Genomic DNA, 25,164 nt, shown 5'->3' with positions numbered 1-25,164 from the left:
GAGGTGTTTGCCAAGCTGTCAGGCCAGCTCACCTACATTTACAGGGGAGCTCAGCATGGGTCTGGGCTCATCCCATATCCCTGATTTCCAGTGTCATAACTCTGCTGCAGTACAAGCACTGTTCCTCTTTGCCTGAGCTGGTCAGATGTGTCGTGCTCTGTTCCTGTTACAAAGTTGGAGTTGAGTGAGCATGGCTGTGTCCTGACTGCACTTCAGACACTTGCTGGCTGGTCACAAGGGCTGCCCTTGGGGAGAGCAGCTTGCTCACCCTGCAGCAGGGCGCTGGGGGTGGCGTGGAGCACGCCAGTGGTGTCACGGACACTGCGATTAAATTGCTGTGGAGATAGGAAAAGCCATCTGCTGTTTGTCCCCCCTGCCTGCTGCTGTCCAGCCAAACCTGGCTGACAGCGTGCCAGGCTGTCACATGGAACTGGCCTGGCTGCCATGGGGCCTGGGTGACCCTTTGCAGGTGACATGGCACGCCAGGCTGTGGCAGAGGGACAGGAGCTGAGCACAGGGCGCGATGGGCACTGGAGTGCGCCTGGCACAGGCACTGCCTCTGCAGCTCTGAGGGCTGGGGGGTCCTGGCTGGGCTGGGGATGAATCCTGGGGGTACTGGGGATGTGATCCTGGCTGGGGCTGTGATCCTGGCTGTGCTGGGGCTGTGATCCTGGCTGTGCTGGGGCTGTGATCCTGGCTGTGCTGGGGCTGTGATCCTGGCTGTGCTGGGGCTGTGATCCTGGCTGGGCTGTGCTGGGGATGTGATCCTGGCTGGGCTGGGCTGGGGATGTGATCCTGGCTGGGCTGGGCTGGGGATGTGATCCTGGCTGTGCTGGGGATGTGATCCCGGCTGGGCTGGGGATGTGATCCTGGCTGTGCTGGGGATGTGATCCCGGCTGGGCTGGGGCTGTGATCCTGGCTGTGCTGGGGATGTGATCCTGGCTGGGCTGGGGCTGTGATCCTGGCTGTGCTGGGGATGTGATCCTGGCTGGGCTGGGGATGTGATCCTGGGGGTACTGGGGATGTGATCCCGGCTGGGCTGGGGATGTGATCCTGGCTGTGCTGGGGGTGTGATCCCGGCTGGGCTGGGGATGTGATCCTGGCTGGGCTGGGCTGGGGATGTGCAGCAAGTGCTCGTGGTGGGCTTACAGTGATGAATTCCCACTGATCTTTGCTAATGCCAAGTTAAAGCTTTGGTATTTGCTAGTGCTCTGAATTTTTTTTGCATGGTAATTATGCCTTTGAATTGGAAACGCTTGTTCAGCACAGGGTAAGAGAGATTGGTGATGCTGTGCTGCAAATATTGTTGAACTTTTCCTGTTTATGTCGACGTGCTGTTCTGGTTTTCTCAGGTCAAATTAGACATCACCACATTTTTATTCGGGTCACACTACATGTGTGTGTGTGCACATGCATATGCATACACAGATGTAATTTTGTTGTTGTTGCATTAACAGTGGTGCTGTCCAGGAGGAATTTTTTTCCCAACATCATGGTGGAAATATTATGATGATTTTGGAAATGGCTGCAGCTGTCTGAAAATGTAAAAGAAAAGACGAAATAGAAACACAAATATTTTGTGTCTGTGCAGAGAGACTAAAAGGTAATTAGCCAAGGGTAAATAAATGGCTTTGTTTTGAAAGACCCAAAATGGTGACCTGAAATGTTTTGAAAGGTTTTCTGGATGATGGCATTTCTGTGTTCAGGGTTTCAGTCCAGAAGTCTTATACAAAAGTGATAACTGTTGGCAGGGGAGAGCAGTGGAAAGTTATGCCTGCAATAGGAAATCATCTCACTTTTTAAAGTGAATGTTGCTATTTCAGGTTTTAATTTTGATAATTAGCAGTAGCATCTCATTCTCAAATTGCACTTCTAGCAGTAGGTGGTCCAGAATTGCATGAGGTAACTTAATATGCCCTTTTTTTCCTGAGTCTGTAATTGGAAAAAGACAGGAAAAGCTAACTGCTATTAATTGCACAAGCTATTTACAGCACAGAAAAATTGGTTTCTCATTTGTGTACATGCAGAACAGCGTTGGCACTGCTGCTGAGTGCTGCACTTCAGAGGTTTTGCTCTAATACTGAGTATCAATACTAATTCCTGTTACAAGCCCTTAGCCAGCGCACCCCGCCTGGTTCCCAGTTTGGTGGTAACACATTCCCCAGGGCTGCCTTTGTTCATGTCCTTGTGAATTCCCCTCCCCTCCCCAGTGGACATGGCAGCTCCTTGTGAGGGCTCTCCCGTGGCTCTCTGCGTTCCTGCACGTTCCTGGGGCCCACAGACCTGTGGAGGATGCACGTCTCTGCTGGCTGGTGTTCCCCCAGCTCTGCCTGCGCTCTGCAGGTGACATTGGGCTGCCTGGATTCTGCCGAGGTGCAGCCGCTGGCCAAGGAGCTCGCTGAGGCGTCCTGGTGCTGCAGGGGACACACATGCTGTACCTTAGGGTGAAAACATGCACTGTGGTTTGCATTTGGTGTCAAAATCGAAGTTAATGCAGGCTAGGTTAATGTAAATTGCAAATCCTAGATGTGAGTCTGTTCACATAATTCAAAGTGATGGCACATTTGTGTTTGTGAGAGATGTGAGAGAAGAACCGAAAGGAAGATTACACTTTAACATGTGCTAATGTTTTCCTGCTAAAATCTGATCTGCTGGTGTCTTCTGCTGGCCCTCCTGCCTCAGCATTTTCTTGTGATGGACCAGGTTATTCTTCGTAGCTGGTTTCTACTTTGAGTTCTTCCAGTAGGTGCTGATGGAATTTTAATTTTTTTCTCTTTTATTGTATTTGGAAGTAGTTGAGTTAATTCAGATTGAAAGGGCCTTCAGGAGGTCTTCAGTGTGACCTAATCAGAGCAGGGTCAGCCATGAGATCAGACCAGGTGCTCAAGGCTTCATCCAGTCGAGCCTTTCAGGAGTGACAAAAGTGAATAGATGGATGCCCGGTTGGCCTGAACAAACTCCAGCAGTGAGATAAGGAGATACAGAGCTGGTTACCACTAAAGTTTGCCTTGATTCTTCAGCAAGCCAGAGGTGCAAAGCTTTGAGCTATAATTGAAGGTGGGACAGATGTTACACGTGCATTGGAACTTCACGTGAATCCCCATCTAAAAAGATTTATAATTTCCCAGTTAATTTCCAGATGATCTTTTTTAACGTGCTGAGGGTAGCAGATGTGTTTGTTGTATCCCACTCTTTAAAGTCATTTTAGGAAGTTGAGCAGATGGATGCCGTTTGAAATGCAGCAGCTGCAGCGGCGTTGCTGCGTGTGCCAGCGGGGATGGGAGGAACAGCAGCTGGGAAGGGCTTTGCTTGTGAGGAGCTGACCCACGTGCCAGCAGCCAGCACGGACCAGTGCTGTGGCAGCAATCATTGACTACACTGCTTTTACTGTTATTATTATTTTACTGTGCAGTCAGTTGAGTTTCTGGACAGCTGGGCAGGCTTGAATACAGGTTGTTCTACCGCTGGAATAAACAAAGCTCGTGTTAATTCTCATACAGGAAGTGATTATGTCTCAAAACACAGAAAATCATTCCATCATCTGTGTGCTGTTTGTTTGGGAAAAGGTTGTGTGTTACAGTGTCCTTGCTGCTAACATTTCAAGGGGAAATGCAAAATTCAGAAAATTTCTCTCTCAGTGCTATGTCTTAGCGTGCTGTTTGTTGTCCAGTGATGAACATCAGCCAGATCTCCAGTAGGGCCATGGGCTGTTTTGACATTTATACCTTCCCAAAATGTTCCAGACAGTGAGAGCAGTGTTATTCAAAATCTTATTGATGGGGTGTGTAAAATGAATGCAAGCCTGTCAGGTTTTCATACTGTGGCTGTAAACCATTGAGTTCAGTACAGCACCATGGGTAAAACTCAGGATGGCAGGAAGCCTGTCACCTTAAAAAAATTAAAATTGATTAAATGTTGAAATATCAAAACTGTTTAGGGCAACAAACGTGTCACTAATCGTTACAGTGGGAACCTCCTTTGATTTGGTAGGAAACAAAATATTAGGACAGCATTCATGACTAGGTTTTAATGTCAATTTTGGATGGTGGATATTAAAAATGCTTGAAAAAAAATCAGTGTTAGAACAGCACAGGAGGGTTAGTTATCAGTTTGCTAATGGGAGAACAAAGGAAATACAAGGAAATTTGAGAAGGGAAGCTTGACCCTGCCATGCATGAGGCTGCACAGTGGCCCTGCAGCACTTTAAATTTGATTATTTTGTGCTAGGTTAATAGAGAGATTAAAGAATAACTGTTTTCTGTACATTTCCTTGCAAAGCGATTATTTAAGCTTTCTGTTTAAAACTGAGTGTGATATTCAGCAGGTGCAAGTAAACCTCTCCCTCAAACGGACATGTGGCTTTTAGGTTTTTTGAAATAAAATGAGTTATTCCTATTTGCTTCTCCCTCATCTCAGTTTATGTGTTAGGTCATCCTCATCAAATTCCCTTGCTGGATCGTCACAGTGGGAAGGGAGGTTGGCTTTGGGGATGTTGACTCTCAAGAATTGTCATAACTGTTGGGTTGATGGTTGATTTATGTCTGTGTAAATCTGAAGAAATTTCCCTGAACTTTTTGATTTAAGAATTTCACTAGAACCATTACCCCAAAATTTAGCTGACTAGGGTGTGCTTTTATTTTCCATAAACATCAACTCAGGACAAATCTTTCTTTCAAGGAGCTGTGGAGGTAGGCAGCATTCATTTCAGAGCATTATGTTAGGCACTTTCTGTGTTTCCTTTGCTACCACTGTGGACAATCTAGGTTTGTATGTTGTTTTTTTCTGGCAACACGTTCAGAAATAGCTGGTGTTCATATTGTTGCAATTAGTGCCACTCTGTGGTGCATTGCAGGTGACTTCCAGCACAGAGCTGCGGCTGAACGGCTGCCCTGTGGAAATGTGGAAATGCTCCCTTTGGTTTTCTTTTGGATTCCAGGGAAGAGGGGCTGCCTGCAGGCTTGGGTTGTGAAGTGTATTTGGCAAAAACTGGGAGTGTAGGATGGCAATCATCATTCCCTGACATCAGCTGGCAGTGGGTGAGCACCTCAAGCACTTGTTCCACGGCTCCAGAGCTGCACGGTGCAGCACCAGCTCAACTGGATGCTTGGGCTCATTTTTGCTGGAAATTGACAGGAAATTTGTACTGAGGGGAGTGGAGATAATGTGAGTGTATTATAGGATTGGATCGCTCTGTAAAGAAGATTTTGATAAATACTTTGAATTTGGAAGGCAAATTCTGATGTTGGCTGTAGAGAAACTATACTGATTTAGGGCAAGTGAAAATCTGGTCCCATCTACTTAGTTTGAGTAGTGCAACTTTGCTCTTTACAAAATAGCTGAAGTTGCTTAATGATAATCTGGCCAATTTGTGTTTGTTCAGAACTGCTGACGTGGGAGAGGCTGATGGCAGCTGAGGGTGGGTTGGAATGCTTAAGCAGATCCAGTTGTAAAAAGGCTTTGAAATACAGCCGTTTCTTCCAATCTGCTTCTCAGATGGTTTCTGCCTTTAGGCTCTGACAACTCTTCCAGATGATGGAGCAGGTTCATTTGAAATGTGCCAGCAAGGTTACAGAAGGTGACTACCTGATGATGTGAGGTTGTTAGCTTGTAAGTGGTGGCTATTTTTAACATGCCACTTCTCCAGAGGGGAAGAGAGAACAGCAGCAGAGGGAAGAGAGCATTTTTTAGGTCCTCTCCTTCACATTTCCTCTTAACGTGATGGTTCTTAAAGTCAAGAGTAGCTTGTGGTATTTATATTGTAATCATCATCATCATCACCTTTCTTCTGTGATGTGCTCATTAGTCACAGGTGTTTTCTTTGCTTTTCCAAACACACCAAGCCATAGGCAATGTCAAGTCAGGCATAAAATAATAAAGGAGCTGGTACCATTAACCTTGTGGAAACAAAGGACACGTGGACAGATTAAGAATACCCAGATGCACATCTCTGTCGGGAGGATGTGATCTGCAAGTCTCTTTCCAAACCAGTGCTGCAGTGTTTATTGCAGGTGCTGTTGGTGGCAGGGAGAGATGATGTCCATTGCCACAGACACAGAGATGTGCAAGGTGAGCTATGGGCTGGCCTGACAGGGCTCCTCTGTTAGGATCATAAAGATTATTCATGTGTGTATGCTTTACGGTCGCTGCTGCTGTGACCATGGCACAGGCAAACAGTAAGCATCCACATCCTACACCACCACAGAAAACATTAATTCAAATAAGCTCTTGCATTCCTCATCCCTGTCAGTCCTGCTCCTGATGAGTTTAAGTCTGAGGAATGAAGTTAACATGCAAGGTCAGAGGGATGGACCTTTTCAAGGCCCATCACAGAACCCCTACCAGTGAGTGTCTCAAGACAGCAGGGCCCAGTTTTTATTAGATTGTGGGAAACTGATATGGCTACAAATCCAAAAGCAATGGGAGCATAATGAATTCAAAGCTGTGAGTTTGCATTTGCTGTGGCAATAGAAATGTATGAAGCTATGGAGTGCAGTGCTACTCCAGGCTTACTTTACAAAACCATGCAGCACTCTGGCACAGAAATGGGATTAAATGTGAGCATTGTTCAGAAGGTGCTAATTTTAAATGGTGCCATTTTCTGTCACCATGCAAGAGCATTTGCTTGTATCACTGGTGTGGCCAGTGACATCTCCTGTGTATTTTCTGAAAATGAGTGGAACAGATGTTCTTGTCCAGGTGGAACTTGGCTTGTATATTTTAAAAAAATTTACACCATTATAAAATGAAGTGGAATTAAACCCAGTGTGAATTAGAAACATGTCAGGGGACTACAAGTGGAATTTTAGATCAGAATTAGTGTAATGCAGACAAGATTTCTGTCAAAAGAACTGGGAACAGAACCAAGGTTTCCTCCTCTTCTCACTGCTCTATATAAAGAACTCACATGTACAGATTATAATTGCTGTGGTGAGAGGATGCCAAATTATATAATGCTTCTATCCACATTCCTCCTTCTAATCTCTACTGATCCCCATGGGGGAGCACAACAAAAAATTAAAGCGTTTACACCTTTACTCCTCTACACCCTTATGGGTTCTTTCATGGAATGGTAATAGGAATGTACAGATGGGATCAGCCCTTTGCATGTTTGATACTGATGAGGAGCAAAAGATGGATGTGACTGTGCAGAACGCCTGCAGTGCCAGAAACAGACCCGTGTGTGTTCCTGTGGTAACTCCAGTGAGGTTGGTGGAGCTGTGCCGGGGCTGAGCGTGCCCACAGTCTGTGCCGGCTGCCTGGGTGAGAATGGCTTGGAGGGAACAATCCAACCTCTGATTCTGACTCTGTGTCACAGTCTGACACACGTTTTAGGGATATTCACCTCGGCTTGAAATTATTTTTCTGGGACATTGCAGATCCATCCTTGATGCCTAAAAGCCGAGGATAGACTTGATCAAGGTATTTTCAAGCCTTGAGTTCAGTTCCATCAGCAGTTCTGAATCACCAGACCAGCTAATGAGGTCTTCTAATTGATAGCATAATTCTACATGGTTTTTCCATTTAGGCTAATGTAACATTTGGCTTTGTTGAGGATGAATATTAACCACAAGTTGAAAGGAAGGTCTGATTCTCTGATCTTACTGCAATATTTCATCAGGGTTTTTATTTTATTTGCAATACCCACATGCAACTCATACAGACGTTTTCTTTCCACTGGTGTATAGCGACCCTGTTTTAATTGATAATGTGTGAGCTGTGGAGGCAGCTTCAGTGGTTTTACTGTTCAGAAGCGTTCATCTCATTCATAAAGATCATCTGTTCAAGAGCAGTCAGCTCTGGGCTTTTGTTCTCTTCCCTGCCTTTATTTTGGGCAATGTGCTGACTTGCCTACAAGCTCTTGAACTACAGGCCATTCAAATAGTTTCCTCTGGTGTGTTAAGTTCTTGAGTTCACATGAGCCTGCTCACTAAAATTTTGAGAGTATTAAGCCAGTTCTCAACACCAGAGTCTTGGCACTTGAGCTGACACTCCATGGTGCTGAGCAGTCACAGCTTGAGTCCAAAGCAGTGATACTTTCTGAGCTTCAGAATCAGCTGTGGAAGCCAAATCAGTAGGGTTTGTTGTGGTTTCACTGTATTGGTTTTTTTCTAACAGGGAACTGCTTGTTTCTAGCATTTTTCCTTCCATAGTTCCCCATTTGGGGAGTGGGTGGATAAGGAGGGGATGTTGTGGTTATTCAGGCAAAGATACTCATCAGACAGACTTAAAGCTGCAAGGGAATTTCTCCTAGTCAGAGGCTCACCCAACACTTCTGGGAAGGAATGACGCTCTTGCTTTTTGTTTAGATAATTCACCTCCTTTTTAAAGGGTACTTACTCCTACCTTAGACACAGAAATTTGGGTGACTCAAAACAGGGAAAGGAAAACTGATTGGACTTTTCAAAGATAAGAGACAGGTTCCCAGATCCCTTTGACTGTCTAAGAGAAGTAGTTTCTTCTAAATACCTTAGCCTTAAAACTAGATAAAAACTAATTTATTAAGCAATAACAACAACAAAACCAACCCCAAACCAAAAAACGCAGACAACCCAAAAACTTGTGAATTCCAGACAGCCAGAATTGATGTTGCCAGTCTTTGCAGATAGAGCCTGTAATGTGATATAATTTATGATCTCATGTGACTACACTGCCACTGGATGCAGCAGCATTTCAGTGCCATTATGCTGGGATGTTTAGATATGTGAAGCAAAATATCTATAACATCAAAACTCCCCCAGGGTTTAGATGACAGAGGATTATTAGAGGCAAACTATGAGAGTCCATGAGAAAAGCAGTAATTCTAGGTCACTCTTCAAATGTGTTGTCAGGAATTCGCATTAAGCTTTGATGAAGAATATGTCCACTGATTTGGCAGAATATCTGTCAGGATCATAGACTGTATTCAGAAGAAATCATGTTCAGTAGGTTGGACTGCACACTGAGAAATCGCTAAAACTCCTCTGAGTGTCCGAAGGAAACTGTGGATTATTTAGTCCACGATCATCAAAGGATGAGATTCCATAATTGTTACAGGAGCAGTGAAATGAATCCTTTCCTTTTGGTCAGGTTAACTCTGTGGCTTGTTTGGTATCCCATGCCCTAGCCAGTTTTCCAGGATAAAAACAGAACAACAAAACCTGGCAAGCTGGGTGCAGCAGGGACTGGTGGCCTGAACCTCATAAAATGTGTAAGTGAAGAACAGAGCGTAAAGCTGTCAGTTAGATCTTCTAATAGCTTTTAAACCTTACTGTATTTTATTACAGATCTAAAATTAGCCTGATTTTCAGGCTTGGATCTTTTTCAAGATGTTCTTACTGGAGCCCAACCTTCCCTAAGCCAGCAGGGCTGAGCTCTCAGCATGGAACGATGGAAATGGTGTTGGAGCATCTGACACATTTCTGCTCCAAGGACTACCAGTCCTCTCAGATGGTAAATTTACATTCTTTATCGACTTGTAGGGTTTTGAAGTGTTTTATATGGCTGTGTTTAAGCTGACATTGTGGACAGTTATGGCAGAACATTAGAAGACTTGTCTTGGTGGGATCTCAGTGAGGTGGATCATGAGGGACATGTGCTTTCCCATGTGAAATTGGTGGATAAAGAGATTGAGGTGGAAACAGTTACTTAAAAAACCAGCTACCCTAAAATTTACCCTTCTGTATTTACTACAAAACAGCCAGCAGAAGTGGTACACGTGGAAGCAGAATTGCTGAAAAATCCCAGCAACAGCCAAAACTGAACATGTGAGCTTATGTGGGAACTTGAATTACATTTCACATTGCAATGTTGGAGGAAGAATAGAACTTGATAATAAGTAGAGCACAGTTTCTGACTCTAGTTTTTAGTTCTGCCACTTGGTCGCTGTGTAAAACCTTGGGTGAGTCATTGAGGATGGCATCTGCAGAAGGATCCAGCAGTGCTGTCTTTCATCCTGGAGACACCTACACTGCAATCCAAAAAATGCCTCCTTTTTCTGTCTGAAAGAGTCTCAGCTGTAAAAACCTGAGGTTTGCTCATGTAAAACTTCCTGAAAAGACTGAGTGTTAAATAGGCAGGTCCCAGCTCCCCTTGCCATCAATGACTGAGCATGACTGAGCCTCCCTTCCCCAAGCACAGCTCACAGCCTGCATGGGGCAGGGGCACTGGGGCTGGGCTTCCTCTGTCCTGATGAATCGCTTCGCCCAGTGTGTATTTCAGACATCCAGGTGCAGGTTCATTGCTTGTCTGGATGCCCTGCAAGTGTTTGAGGCTGGGCTGGATGGGGCTTTGAGCAGCCTGGACTAGTGGAAGGTTGTGAGGGACAGGTCAGAGCCTTAGCTGGGCGCTGTGGCGCTCCATGTCCTGGGCTGAGCCCCCCGTGCAGTCTGAAATGCATCGCTTGGTGCCTTGATTTGGGATGTCAGTCTCCCACTGGCTGGGCTGGTGCAGGTGTGCGCAGCACGGGGAACGAGGGCAGCTCTGCAGTGGGTCACGATGGGCAGGAATCCGGGGCTTGTAAGGGATCCCGGCAGCGTGGGGAGGAACCTGCGACACCGAGAGCCTCCCCGGAGCCAAGAGTTGCTATAATAGGGCCGGATTACTCACTGTGCTTATTCAAATTCCTGTTGATGCTGGCAGCGGGAGTTTTTCCCGAACGGCCGCGAACAATAAGCCACCTGGAGGTGTTTTGATTTGAATTTTTTTTTTGTTTTTTTTTCAAATTTCAAAAAGAAACCGATCCTCGGCTCGCTCCGTGCCGCGCCCCCGGAGCATCCATCCATCCATCTATCCATCCATCCATCCATCCATCCATCCTTTGGAGCATCCATCCCTCCAGACCCCTCCGCCGCTCCTCCCCCTGCGGAGAGAGAGGGTGCGATTTCTTTATTTATTTCTTTATTTTTTTGTTGCTGGTGCTGGGAGCGGCGGGGCCAATCGGGGCCCGCCCTGCCCGCTCGGTGCCGGGCTGCAGCCGCCCCTCCCTCGGTCCGTCCGTCCGTCCGTCCGTCCGTCGGTCGGTCCGTCCCGCCCGCGCCGGCCCCCGGGCTGCGGGAGCCGAGCCCGCTGCACTGCGGGCGGGACCGTGAGCTGTGCCTGCTGCTCTCCCTTCCCGCTCCGCGCTGAACCGCTTGCATTTTTAATCCCGCTTGGTTTTACCCCCTCCCTTCCAGGTTTTTGTGCTCAGCACTAGGGGAGCCGGGAAATTTTGTGGCCGCTGATGTATTTTGATTTAAAAATCGCTGTCAGCGGACGTTTCTCCTTCTGCTCCGGCATCGTTGTCCTGTTCACAGCTATTTAGGCTTAAGGAGCTTGATTCTCTAAGGCTTGTATCCAAGGGCATCAGTCATTAACACACTGAGCTACATCTGCTTCTTGGCTAAGGCTGAAGAAGGACATCTTAAGCTGGAAATCCTGCTCGCTCACTCTCTAGTGCTTACGGAAGGGGAAGCATATGCAGCAGCAGGTTCCTTTTTTTTTTTTTTTTTTTTTTTTTTTCCCCAAAGGCTGCCTCACTTTGGAGATGCAGTGACAAGATAATGGAGTGAAAGTCTTTCATTTCCAGGCAAGAAAATTGCAGGAGTCAGCTAGAGAAAGGAAGGAGCAAGTTACATAGCAGAAATAGGAAAGAGGACAGTGGTAAGGAACTGAAAATAAAATTAGAGGAAACAGGTGGAAGGCTGGCATAAAGCTGGGAGATATTTTGGACTGGAAGTGGTGTGTTTTTTCTTCTTTTTTTTTTTCCTTTTTTCCTTTCTTTTTTTTTTTAAGTTTTTTTTTTTAATTGGTTTTATTGTTGATTTTAAATTCTAAGCTGATTTTGGAGATCTCTGCAGTAACCAGGCTGCTTTAGAGCAGAGCAGCTTCCCCAACGTGTCATTTTCTCTCTCCCTGCCTGCTGTCTCTGCTGTTGCTGCTGCTGACAGAAACGTGTTAGGAAAGCAGAAAGAGAAAATGCCAGCCATCCTGGTAGCCTCCAAAATGAAATCGGGACTACCTAAACCCGTCCACAGCGCTGCTCCAATCCTGCATGTCCCGACAGCCAGGACCATCCCACAGCCCTGCTACCTGAAGTTTGGGAACAAGGTGGAGGTGACGAAGCCATTGTATTCCAGCCAGATTCCTCTCAAATCATCCAGCGGACAAGAAAACGTGGGAGACGGCCTCCCAGCGAGGAAGAGTAGCTCGGTAGAAAATGGATTTGACACACAGGTTAGCGGGCACCGAATGCTGGGGCGATGTATGCGAGAATTTATGTCTGTGTTGAGTGTGCAGCAGGATTTGTGGGGCACATAGCATGGGATTGCAGGGAAGGGATGTGCATGTGTGTGTGTGTGCCAACATGTGTCTGCAGTGGTGGGATGTTCTATATTGCACACAGTGGCATGTGTAATTCTGTCAGCGTGATGGAGCTGATGGGGGTGCTGAGGGCTGGGGCTGCCTGTGCTGCTTGCCTGTGCTGCCTTCCCCATGGCCCCTGCTTGAACCTTGAACCGAGGGGGGATTCACAGGAGGGAGATGGTGGAGATGGAGTTTGTGGGGTGTGTTCTTTGTGTGCTTTCTGGAGGTGCTAAGTGTGAGGGCTGGGGAGGATTGCTGCTTGTCACGGATGTGTTTTGTGTTCAGTCATGGACTGTACCAGGGCACTGGTTGTGTGAACGTTCTGTGGGGAGTGAATGGGAGGCAGTGCTTGATGCTAGATTACAATTTGCATGTCATTCAGTGCAGCTAAATTACACAGATTATGTCGGAAATGAATACTAAAGTGGAATTGCCTGTATAATGCTATATGTGCATGACATCATAGATGCAGCACATCAGCAATGCACACATTTTAGGTTTCCCTTTAACCCGTGTCAGCCTTCTAATGTGTTTTTATATGTGCTGCTTGCTGTACAGGGAGGAGAGACGCCCGTTGCTGAAGTGGTTTGATTTCTGTGCTTGTCGGAGGGTGTCGGTGTGGCTGGGGCTTTGCAGCAGCGTGGGCACAGCGTGTGTGTGGCCGTGCCAGGGAGGGAGCAGAGCAGATGGGCTGCTGCAGCAAGCACAATTGATTGCTGTGCTCCAGAGATGGCTCCACAGCCCTGGCATGTGTTTTGGCAGCAGCCATATACGTTACACGCTGCTTCTGCCCGTATCTGAGCCCGGTGGAAGGTGATACCATTGTGCTGAGAGAGGGAAATGATGACAGATAGTCACTGGGTTTTTTCCTTCTTTGAGGAATAATGGATCATCCCTACCACCTAGGTTGTGAAATGTGTGGCCTGGTAACCCTGTTCCCTTCAGACAGCGTGCCTGCTGACGGGGCGTGTTTGACCGCATGCCCTGATTTCAGGATACGCTGCACTTTCCCTGCTGGTAGGCAGGGTGACGTACTGGGCTGCTCAGGCCAGACAGATATGACTGGAGCAGTTCCTGAGGGACTGGGAGCAGGAAAAGGAGGCAGCCAAGCAGGGATGCAGGGCAGTGGCAGCAGACAGACCAACCTGTGCATCACATCTGGCCCTTACAAGATAATCAAGTGCTCTTTCTCACTCACGCCCGAGTCTGTCCTTGTGACTATGAAACGTCAGCAAAATCTCATTATCTGCTGCCCTTTCTCTCACACGTGCCAAGGTTTCTGCATGGAAATCGACATTGCTGAAAAAGTGGTTGTTATTCAGAAATACTTTCCCATCTTGTAACAGATTATGCTCACGGAGATCTGCCGGTGGGAGCCTTTGCAGCACTAAGGGCAACACTATGGTGGTTTTAACCCTTACAAGGATGTGGAGCAAACCCCATTTTTTGTAGCCTGATGATGAAAGGGTCTTGATACTAACTTGTTATATTTGACCAGGGAAAGATTGTGGCTAAGGAAATGTCAGATAATTTTACATTTTTAATTTCTTCAGCAGCAGGAGAAATCTTAAGCTTTGCATTCTCAGTAATCTCCTCTGGCTGGCAGTCTGAGCAGATGACCAGCACCTTTTAATTTGTGAACCAGTGAGGCTTTTTTCACTACCTATTATCCTGAATAAACACAGTCATTTTTTTGTTGTTCAGCAGTTTTGCTGGTCCTTTGAGCTTTGATCTTTCTGCCCACAAAAGCATGCAGGGTTTTGCCATTCAGGGTGGTCACTTGGAATAGCAGTCCACATCTAGAGGGAGATTTTTCCAGATGTGTTGTGTCAAGGGCACTGTTCATTCCTTTTCCTACTGTTCCTCCATGCCAAGGGAGGAGGAAGAGGATGGATGGGCAGCTGCCAGCTGATAGCTCAGCAGCTGGAGCTTTTATCTTGGAAGACCTTCAGCTATATTCAGGTACAAAAGTGCTTTCTGATAATAACCATGGTAAGGTTTAGGCTTGAACACTGCACCAGGTCTGAGTAGCTTGAGAGTCTGAGGGTGATCACTTTGCTGCTCTGGGGGTTTGTCTGAAGCACCAAGGTGACCCTCACCATTTTATTGGGCAAGCACCTGGCATCTCCTGTGATATTCTTACAGTAGAATTTATAGTTTAGATCCATAAGCTGGACCATTGCCCAGTGTTTTGGCTCCTCTCCTCTGTAGATCTTGGTCCCTCTGCATGCAGAATTTTCAGCCCACAAGAAAGAACATCCTCCTGTGTGGGTGGAGGGAGAATGAGACAGAGATTGTGTCACTTGGACTAATGCTCTTGGTTCTGGGAGTATTTCAGGGAGTTCTTAATCCCGTTGAAGTGAGTCCTTTTTGCACTACATAATACCAAATTTAGTGGCTTATTGGACTGATGGTTCTGTAGAAGAGTCTAGAGCACAGTCCAGAAGCCAGCACATGAGGATGCCATGTTCTCATGCTGGGTTAGCATGTTTCAAGCCACTTACACACCACTGCAAAGCTTCATGAGCTTTCTTGGTGCCAGGTGCTATCGTTCTAGAATCTGATTCTAGAGAGAATGTGAGCACTGCAGGTGGTATTCATTAAAGCACCAATTATTTTAAAAGACCTGCTGAAATTCAAGATGTCCCACTCACAAATGTGATATCAGTGAAAACTTCTAAATGTTTTGCTGATTTTGTTCGTCTTGATATGGTTTTACGTGTGTTAGCTGGATTTTATATAACTGGAAGTTTTGTGTCTCAAGGCTTTATATGGGCAGTGTGTTTTAAAATGCTGTGCAATTTATAAAAAGCACACTTCAGAGTATTTCAGGGGCACTTTCCAAAGAAAGGCCTGAGAATTTTAGCATCAAGCTCGTTGTAAATGCTCGTCGGAAATCTTAGGTTGATGAATCATGGCAGTATCATTCCTCTTTTACTGTTACTGATATACACACTCTATTTTTCCATATTAAATCCCCTGTGTTGTGCACAACAGTATCTGACTGTTGCACTGGTGCTTATTTTGTCTAATTTGAAAACACCGCCAATAAATTGTACTACCCATATTTAGAGAGAATTGTTTTGGAAATATTTAACTTTGTTACCAGAGAAACCTCTGTTGAGTAGATAGCAAGATTCTCATCTCTCATCTACAGCATGGTATTTCTCAGTGATTCTGAGAAAGTCGGATGCATTTGGCTACTAAATTTGCATTAGTTGTTTAAGAAAGAAATCATTGCCAGTTAGGAGTCCGTGGTTGGGTGTAATTGTTCATGCAGATGCAAGAAGGAAGATGCCATTTTGAATATCACTGAAGGAGATAATGGATTTAATTACTGTGTTTATTGCTGCTATATTTTATTCTCCAAATTTTTGATTCTCTTTTTCCAGAGAACCTGAAAAATAAATTAAAATAATCGCTGTTTGTACCTTCAGTAACTAAGCAGCACTAAAGGCACCAGGACCTTGCTAAATGGTTGGTCCCACCCTTCCACTAAAACACTTGTGAATTAAGAGAGATCTATTTAACCTGGGTTTAGAATATGTGTGTTCAGCAATTACCTGTAATTGTGCTTTGTTTGGCTGGGAGGGCAGGGGCTAGGAATTGGTATTTCTTTGTAACCTTCTTTGCAATATTCATTTGCTGAAAACTGTGCTGGTGGACATGGCAGGCAGGTGGTGACGGAGTGTGATGTTCTCCCTCACTTTTGTCTTTCACTGCACTGGGCAAAGCCTTGGATTTCTACAACTCTTGCAACTCCTTGTGCTGTCTACAGAGCTCTTCTTAGTTTCCCTAGACCCTTTTTGTTTTATTAATTCTGTTTAAAACTGGTTAGATATTGTCTGAAATCAAGCTGCCTCACTCAGCTGGGTTTTTCTTGATATTGCTTTCCCAGTTAGTGAAGATCTTGTTGAGTTTGGCAGCCTGGATCTGGGGTGGTCTAGTCCTGGAGTGTTCTAGATGTCCCTATTTTCTAGTCTTACACTAGATTTTTTTGCCTAGTGATTCTTTCCTAATTTTTCAAGACCGTCTACACCTGGGTTCCAGAACATTTGCCACACCTGTTGAAGTTAAAACCTTCTCTGTTTTTGGCCTCATTGCCCATTCTGTAGCCCAAGTAATGACAAGGAAGCTCTGTCGCAGGGCTGGAGGGGACAGGCTTTCTCAGGCTGGTGGCACACTGCTGGCACATCCCAGGCAGTTCAGCCAGCTGTGCACGGCTCCCAAACTGAGTAACTCCACAGGCTCCTGCAGTGCTTTCCCACACCTCAAATGCAGGCTCACATCGGGTGTTTGATGAGCCACATGTGACCCATGATCTGTGGGCTCTCAGTTGTCTTCTCTGCCTCACTCCCCTTGTGCCCATGCCATTAGCAATGCAAACAAAGCCACACAGTTCACATATTAGTAATTACTTTTCTGTATTTTAATTAACTTTAACTGTTTAAACCTCCATATCTTCACTATTTTGCCAATGTGTAGCTTCACAGACAGAAGGATTAATGGAGCATGTTGCAGGGAAGTGATGCCTGCCCTTCTGACATGCATTAGCCGTGTTTGTGTGTGTTTCACAGTTCTCATACCAAACCAGCTTGCAGAAGGGATAGGAATCGAGCAAATCTTTATCTGGACCCAGTTTAAACTCAGATGAACATCAGCTGGTTTCAGTGCCGCTGCATGAGCTGCCTCAGTCATGTGAAATTTGGTCTCGCTATGACTGCTGAGCTAATTATGAATGAAATTTTGAGAAATATGGTCAGTCATGTTAACTTTGACATAAAAGACTGCTTTTTGCAGCTGGAAGAAACCCAGTGGAGTCATGTTTAGGATATGAACAAAGGATAGATTTTACTGAAGTTGGGCGAAGCTGAGGAAAACTATAGATTCAGACTATCAAAATACATAAGCACAAAATAAAATTGAAATCGGTGCTGATGAGCTTGTTGGTGTGATTATAGTTATGTACCTAAGTCATTCTTACAAAAAAGCCTGTGCTGGATCTTTATGATGGATTTTTATTTTTTACACACACTGTAAGCAATTTGAGGCCACTAAGTAGCCAAATTCTTCTTCTATTTATGATTGCTGTGGGTTTGATCTATTTCTAGATACATACTGAAAAATATTTAATTGTTGGAGGGCGGGGGAGGGTTTGCTCTGGATGAAATGTTCTCAGGTAGAAAACAAGATGACAATTCCCAAGTTGTTGTACTGTGATTATTAACATGGGTTTTTCAGTGATTTGTCTTCTGCTATAAAGAGCTACCTTTTCTGAAGCCTTGCATGTGAACAGCAGGTGTAACATTGCACTGTGAGTTCAGGAGGTTCTTTAATCATTGGGTTTTCATTCAGAATGTGCAAAGGGTTGCTTTGCATAAAATAACTTTGTTCAAAGCTCCATTTGTTTTTTTACCGTATTGGAAAATGGTTTTTTCCCCTTCTTACTTGTGACAGTCTGTCTGTCTATCTATCTGGCTTAAAAATTTGAATATGCTTAACCTAAAGCACCTTATAGGTAGCGATATTATTCTTATTTTTTGGAGAACATTTGTGAAGTGGATGGCTAAGGCACAGAGAAATGTAGCCAAGGTCAGAAAGTCTGCAGCTCTATAGAAAATGACTCGCTGGTCCCTTGATGCTAGATTATCTTTCTCCTTTGCAGCTACTTGTTACCAGCTCAAAATGCTCATGCATATGGTGTCCATGTGTTCTCCCTCTGTCCTTGGAACTGTTAGTCCACTCCATTAAGTTGAATTTCCGAAGTGAACACTCTCACTTTCTTGTCCCTGCTTTAGCAAGTGATTTTTATCACCTTCTGCTGTGACACCAAGCAGAAAGAGGTACGAGCATATTGATAGAGGAGAACAACAGATACTGCTTTTGAAATCTGCTGGCGCTGAACCTGAGCTGTAGTTCTCGAAAAGAAAAAAAATCTGATTATAAAGAAGTCTGATAAACAAATAATTAACTTTCCCCAAGTTTCAAGTATCTAGGAAGTTAAAAAAAAAAAAAAAACCAAAACCCCAAACCAACACTACTTGTGCTCTTTTTGCCTGTCCAGAGGGTACCAGGAAAGAAAGCCTTTATTTACTGAGATATGTGGATTAAGTCCTGGGTTTTGGAAATTAAGGATTGGTATTGGCTGGTTTTAATTTACTTTTAAGAGTCCTTTGAGAAACATTGTCTGCTCTGTAATTTTACTTTCCAGATTGTCTCACCACTAGATTTAAATCTCTGAACAATTTGTAGAGCATTTTAATGCTTCTAGCCTACAAGTTCCCTCTTCTTACCAAAGTGGAAGAAATTAAGGAGGTGCTTAAATCAATAATTATTTTGCTTGAACTTTCCAAGTTTGCAACAGGATAAATATTGTAAGTGCTGTTTGAGAAGAAATATTTGTGAATTAAGCAATAGCTGGGCCTTTAATGAAAAGGTGTGTGCTCTGCTCTTGACCTTTTTTCCCATTTATTTTTTTGCTTCTTGAAGCTTTGGAGCTAAATCTTCTACTTTTTATTTTGGTATAAATCAAAAGATGCTCTGAAGACTTTAACCCATTAATCTATTTTTTTCTTTGCAGCAAACTGTAGAATCTCATTTTCCTGAGAAATTCACCTGGCTAAAAATACCCTACTTTAATATTATTTTTAGAAACATCTATATTTGAAGTATATAAATGGTTAGCTATGATGTGTATTATTAGACATGAACTGTTGGTACATTTTGTAACAGGAAGCTGCTGGTTTTCCATTCACCAAGAACTGGAATTCAGTCAAACGCTTGGCACTTAGTTGTATGCCTCTAATTTTATCTGCAAATTGTTTTTTCTGAAATAGTTTTTGGAAACAGTCTCAGTTTCTTCAGTTTTGCAAAGGCATGGAAATAACTGCTAAAACTTAAAACAAATAAACCACCTATTAAAATAAATGAGAAAACAGGTCACTTCTTATTTTAAAACCGGCTGAAATCTGAAGTTTTCTTCTGATTCCACCTTTTTTTGCCTGTTGAAAGTATTTTTAGTTGTGTTATCCTTGGATTATTTTTCATTTTAATTTTGGGTTATTTCAGAATTGGAAGCAATGTGTGGGAAAACAATGCCTGAGAGGGAAAGGTATCCAACTTCTGTATTTGAAAATTCACTTTTACCAGGACTTTTTCCCCTTTGCGTGTTGAGTTTTGGACTGCCATAACATCATGTTTTGACGGTGCCTTGTTTACTTGCATTTTTTAGCTTGAGTTCATCCCTTGTCTTGGATGTTAATTCCTTTTCCTTCCTTGGATTTTTTAGTCTCTCCAGCAGTGGCTGTGAGTTGCCATATCCTCTCTTAGTGGGAAGGAGTCTCCCTAAGTGTCTTTACTTTACCTGTCCTGCCCCTGATCTTGGTCCGTTTCTTGTCTTGTCCCTTGTGTGATGGCAGCCATGGTACGATCCAGAAGTGACTTGGCTTTGCAAGAAGCAAAGAGGAACCCGGGGATGTTTGTCTCACCTGCTGAGGAAAGCGAGCCTGTCATGCACATCCAGGCTTTCTCATGAAGTTTATAATCCATAAATAATTAAATAGAAGCCCTGGACCAGCCCTTGGCAGGCTGCCTTGCTCTCTGGCTGCAGCAGCAGCTCCTCTCAGTGCTCTTGGGGTGCTGTTGGCTTGGTTGCCCTTTCTCCAAGCAAAGGGACTGAGCCAACTTCCCTGATCTTTGCATGTTCTCCCTCATCTCCCAGATAGCCTTGTAGGGGCTGGCAAGGCCTTTTAGCCAAAGGAACTGGATTTCTCATCAGAGTTGTTTAGGAAGAACATCCTCTGGAGCAGCTGTCTGAGGACACCCATGCTTTACTCTTGGGAGAAGTGTGTGACAGGCTGGAACTGTAATTTTATGTATTTTTTGTCTCATGGAGTGACATTGTCAGTCGTGAGAGCTGTTGTAGTAATACCTTTATGTTTCACACAATGAGGGGATCTTCCCTGATAGAATTGCTTATCTTCTGGAAATGCTGACCAAAAATGATTCTTATCTTTTTCTGCCATCTATTAGTTCTATATACATGCCTACTGGTAGAACAAAGTGAATACCCTGGTGGGATTTCATGTTGCTGATCTAGCTTGTGTGATATTTCATGGTGAATATGGGTGCTAAGACTTCGTTATACTTGCATATCTTGAAACAAGTGTTGAGAAGCAGATTCCTTTCCCTTCAGCCATCTCCTCTTGAGCTGTGTCCACTGTTGGAAACCACAGGTGGTTTCAGCACTGGCATTTTGATCCACCGTGATCGATGTGCAACTTTGATTGCAACTGGTGGAGACAGTAATTAATGGATCAGTCTGGTAAGACAAGTTTGATTCAGTTTTAAATTATTCTCCATTTGCCAGAGATGTATGGATATTTAAGTCTTCAAAACTAATGGAAAAATGTCATGAGTTGTGTCAAATCAAATGTGCATTGACCGTTTGATGCAATTGTTTAGAAATTAAGCTTTTCTTGCTCAATAACCAGAGGTCAGTCTGCTTCCCAGGACAGCCACATGTATTCCAGACTTGTCTGAGGCTTAACTGGGATGGATTATTTTGGGAAGGAGTATTTTTGGCATCACTGCATCTTGCTCCTCTGGGATGGGCTCTGGAGCACACAGGGTCTGGTCCTCCAGGGTAACGTGCCAGCTAGGCACTGCCAAAGAAAGCTGCCAAAAAGGGGCCAGGTCCTCTAGTGTGGAGCTGCAAAGGGGAGGCAGCAGCATCCTGTTCATCCCTGTGGAGCATCTCCAGGGGAATTGGGATGAATTTGCTTTATTTCACTGAATCAAACATCTTTGTGCTCTTCAAGAGGGTGAGCAGTGGTTGCCTAGGATGCTGTTTCCAAGCAGTCAGATAGCAGCTTTCCACACCGCAGCAATGTAGATTTTCCTTTCCTTTCCTGCCTGCAAGAAGCCTTTTGGCCCTCTCCTAGGAGGGTTTGGACGTGTGGGCTGATGCCACCAAGATGCAGTATGGTGGTGTGGTGGGATGTCATGTCCCTGGGTCACCACCACTGCTGGGCTGCTTCATCAGGCTGGATAGCAAGGCTGCTTACCTTATTTTTAACACAAACATGAATTCCACCTTTCCCTCGTTGAGCAGGTAGACAAGGAACCTGAAATAATAGCTTTTAAAAACTCTGTGGAGCTCCTGGACTTCTTAATAGCAGATCCTTCACTCTCCTTTCACCGTTTCAGCTTTGTGCTGAAACTTAATCTCTTGGCCACAGCAGTGTGAACTAAGGAGGATTGAGCCCTCTGCATTGCCTCCTGAATGCTCTCACGTTCAGCAGAAGAGGGGTTTGTGTTGGATAAATGCAGATTTTCATCTCTTCCCTTCACAGTCTGAGAAATGTCCCCTGGTGTTGGACGTGATGGAGGGGACTGATGCCACCCTTGGCTGCTGTGTCAGCATTTCTGGGCCAATGGCCTGTCAGATCCTCTCAGTGTTTATTGTGCATCATCAGGCAAAGACAGATTTGAAATTTCAGTGTTCCACTGGCAAATAGTTGAATTTTAAATATTTTCTCAGTGGTTCTTGGTAGCGTATATAAATGAATTTTCAACAAATAAAAGCCCCAGGCTTTCCGTGCACATGGGGCACATTTTGGTCACTCAGACAATACCTGTGGTGGAAGGGGCTCTTGCAAACCATCTTGTGAGTAGCTGCAACATCACTGAGAGCCACTGCCTGCCCTGCCTCCTCTGTGCCAGCAGCTGCAATGGCAGGGCTTGCTTTGGCCAGCACTGCATCCTTCACAGCAATGCTGTAAATGCTGGGCTGAAAGGGATGGGAGCTCAGCTTATTTGCATGATTTAAAATGCCAGCTCGGTTTAATGTAGAGCAGCTGGTATATGCTTAACTCCTTCAGGAGAAAACTTAATACCAGCAGATCGCATTATCCAGGGCTGTGCTCCACGCGTTTATTTCTTTATCTGTCCCTTCTCCCCGCCGCCTCCCAGAACCTTGTAAAGATTTGTAAAGATTGTTTGTGCATGGCTGGCAAAGGGCTCTGCTCGCTGCTGGCGTTTCTGTCTCTCTCAGAGTTCACAAAGCAATCGGTCTCACCAGTTGTGTGACAAATACTTGTTGCAGCTCCTGAGCATCCACTTACTCACTGACCTTAGCAGGCAGGACTCTAAATTAAGATGTGTCATGGTGAAGGGTGGTGAGATTAGTTGGAAGAGGGACAGGTGTGGAGGCCTGGATTATGTGGATTACTGCATACTCAATTTCTTAGGGTTAAATTTCAAGGTTGAAAATGGCTAATTCCACACAATTGTGGAATTAGGATGTGCTGTGCTGCCCCTCTGGGTGCTGTGCCAGCAGCCACAGTCAACTTGTGAGGGAAGGAGGACTTGGAGGATCAAAGAATTCCTTTGCTCCCCTGCAATAATTAGCATAACCTCAGTGAGAGGATGGAGGGAGCATAATCTTTTAATACCAACCTTTCTCAAAATTGACCTTGTCACAGGCAGATTCAGCCTCTCTCAGAGAGACAGATGTGTGGTAGAGTCACTTTTACTGCATCAGAAATGCTGGCACAGTATCTCATCCTCTGCCAAAATTGTCTTTGCCTTTCCCTGGGTGATCAGCCTCTAATGCCAAAGGCTCTGAACGTGCCTTTGGGTGAGCTGTGGGATATTGATGGATTTCACAGAACCAGGGCTTCCTCAAGGCACGTACAGTGGAGTGTTCTCTTCCTCTGGAAATGCTTTATTCTGTCAAGCTCGAGCTGAGTTTTCTCTTGAAACAGCCCTTTCAAATGGTCACTTTGGAAGAGCCTGATCAGTGTCCAGTGCAAGCCATTAAACTGGAGATAAAACGTGTGTTAGGTTCTTTTGACACGGGTAAGTCCTTGAGGGCTGCATCTCAAATTTGAGCGTTTCTGTTACCCTTTGTAAGCCTTTGGGGCAGACAATACTGTGTAGGTACTTGGTTGATGTCAGTGCTGTTTGGTGGCTGGGACAGCACCCGTGGGGTGCAGGAGAAAGGACAAGTCTTCCCTAATGAAAACTGATTATTGTAGTTTTGTGTTATGAATGGGAAACCTCTAAGATGATGACCTCCCATAATCTTCTTCCATGAATGCAGGAAAGATAAACTGTCTTTGGTGATGAAATATTTAATTCTTTCATCTTCTGTGGTCCCTGTGTAAGGTCATTGGTGTCCCTGCATGCTGAGGAAGATTACAGCCTGCATTCTATAGGCAAATTATTGATGTTGTAGAGTATGCATATCACAACTAGGCTGAACATCAGGATGTTTTTGATATGCAATATGCAAATAAATTCAGCCATCTGAGAAAAAGCTTTTACTCTTGCAAGCTGAAAATACAGTTAAGCAACATGTATCCATCTTTTAAATAGACAGAAACCATTTTGTGAGACAGTTTAGAAGGTTCCTTTCTAGCTGAGCTGGAGCAGCGTGGTTTAATAATTGGTTGTCAGGCACCAGGTCAGAACTTGGAACAAAAGAGGCAATTTGTGACCTGACTGCAGGTTTCTGGAACAGGAACAAATTAGCCAGCTTTTCATTTATGCTGTGTGAGAGAGTGTCTGTGAGTTTGTAAATCCTCACCAACCATGTCACTTGGGTGTCTCAAGTATTGTTTGTTTTCTTTTTATAGCTAAAGGGATAAGTTTAGTTATTTTAATGCTTTTCCATTGGTTAATACAAACTTTTCAGGGATCCAAGCTTGACCTCTAATTCTTATTATTATTCATTCCTTGCTATTTTCCACCACAGATATTTTTATTTTGCTGTTTTTAGGACTTTCCCAACCGGTGGGAAGGTTAGGAAAGCCAGTTCCAGCAGACTGGACATGCTGTGAACCAGCTTGAAGAAAGGACAAGAGGAGTTTCTATTGCACCACCCTCATTTTGAGCGCCTTTCTGGCAGGAGGGGTTTCAGTCCCAAAGGGCAGGGAGGATGCAGGGTGAGAGCCACCAGCATCACTGTCACCCCTCCTGCCTGCTGCGGTTTGTCACCGCAGCTCCCTTATCTCACAGCTGCTCTGCAGAGATAAATCCACTGTAATTCCAAGCAGCTCAGGTAAAGTGATACCTGGAGCCACGGATTACCTTAAATAGCTAACTGTGGGACTTCTCAACCTTCATGCATGTGTGATCTGTTATTTTCTTATTGATCTTTCTTCTTAAGGTAATGCATCAAAGCAAGAGGTACTTGATTTGAAGTCCTTTTCAGCAACGATTTAGAGATTTTATTAAAACTTGTGGAAATAGAAGTCACATTGTTAGAAGGTTCTCAGCTATAAACAGATATCATTACTTTTGGCTGTGCCTTCTGAAAACAGCAGTTCATCCTTTATTGCTGAAAATAATTTGAAGAGAAGATGAGAATTGAAGAGCTGCTAGCACTATTTCAAATTATAATGAGGAGTCTGTGGGCTCTGGGTTTCCATCTGCACTCCCCTTCTATGCCATCTGCCCATGAGGAAAAAAATCATATCAGCTGAGAAAATAAGAGGGTGTCCTGCATTTAGGCATCCACAGAGCCACCAGTTACACACAAAACCTTCTGAGATTTGTAATGGAACATGAGCCTGTGATGGTGCTGCTCTGAAAAGGAAAAGGAGAATGTATAAAATTCTCCTTTTGAGATTCTGTAGGATGAAAAATAGAGATTTTAAGCCTCATAAAATGCATGATTGACCACGTTAGTAGAAGTGAGGGATCTGCAGGGTGTTGATTTGTAGTATGTAAAACAGCTGAGAACTATCTGTGAGGGCTGAGATTATGCTAATTTATGCAGTCCACACTGCTACTGCTGTTTAAAAATAGCTTCTTTTCCAGAGATCTAGAGCTACTGCAGGT

At 44.5% G+C, this 25,164-nt stretch overlaps 1 protein-coding gene across 6 annotated transcripts in view; it reads left to right on the top strand.

Annotated features, from left to right (window-relative positions):
* NAV2 (neuron navigator 2) overlaps positions 1-25,164 on the top strand; it is a 370,655-nt gene that overhangs the window by 155,758 nt on the left and 189,733 nt on the right. For 3 of the 6 annotated variants that reach the window (XM_074543919.1, XM_074543917.1, XM_074543918.1), the window contains exon 1: positions 11,904-12,189. The exons of 2 other annotated variants lie outside the window; for them this stretch is intronic. In XM_074543919.1, the coding sequence (XP_074400020.1) occupies positions 11,932-12,189 (258 nt within the window). In that variant the 5' untranslated portion in view covers positions 11,904-11,931. Of the gene's footprint in view, positions 1-10,957; positions 12,190-25,164 lie in introns of those variants that run through there. One more of the 6 variants, XM_074543916.1, reaches the window with a different exon arrangement.

Source organism: Zonotrichia albicollis, chromosome 6 (assembly GCF_047830755.1).
Source record: "Zonotrichia albicollis isolate bZonAlb1 chromosome 6, bZonAlb1.hap1, whole genome shotgun sequence".
Classification (NCBI taxonomy): Eukaryota; Metazoa; Chordata; class Aves; order Passeriformes; family Passerellidae; genus Zonotrichia; species Zonotrichia albicollis.
This window is presented reverse-complemented; position numbering and strand designations above follow the sequence as displayed.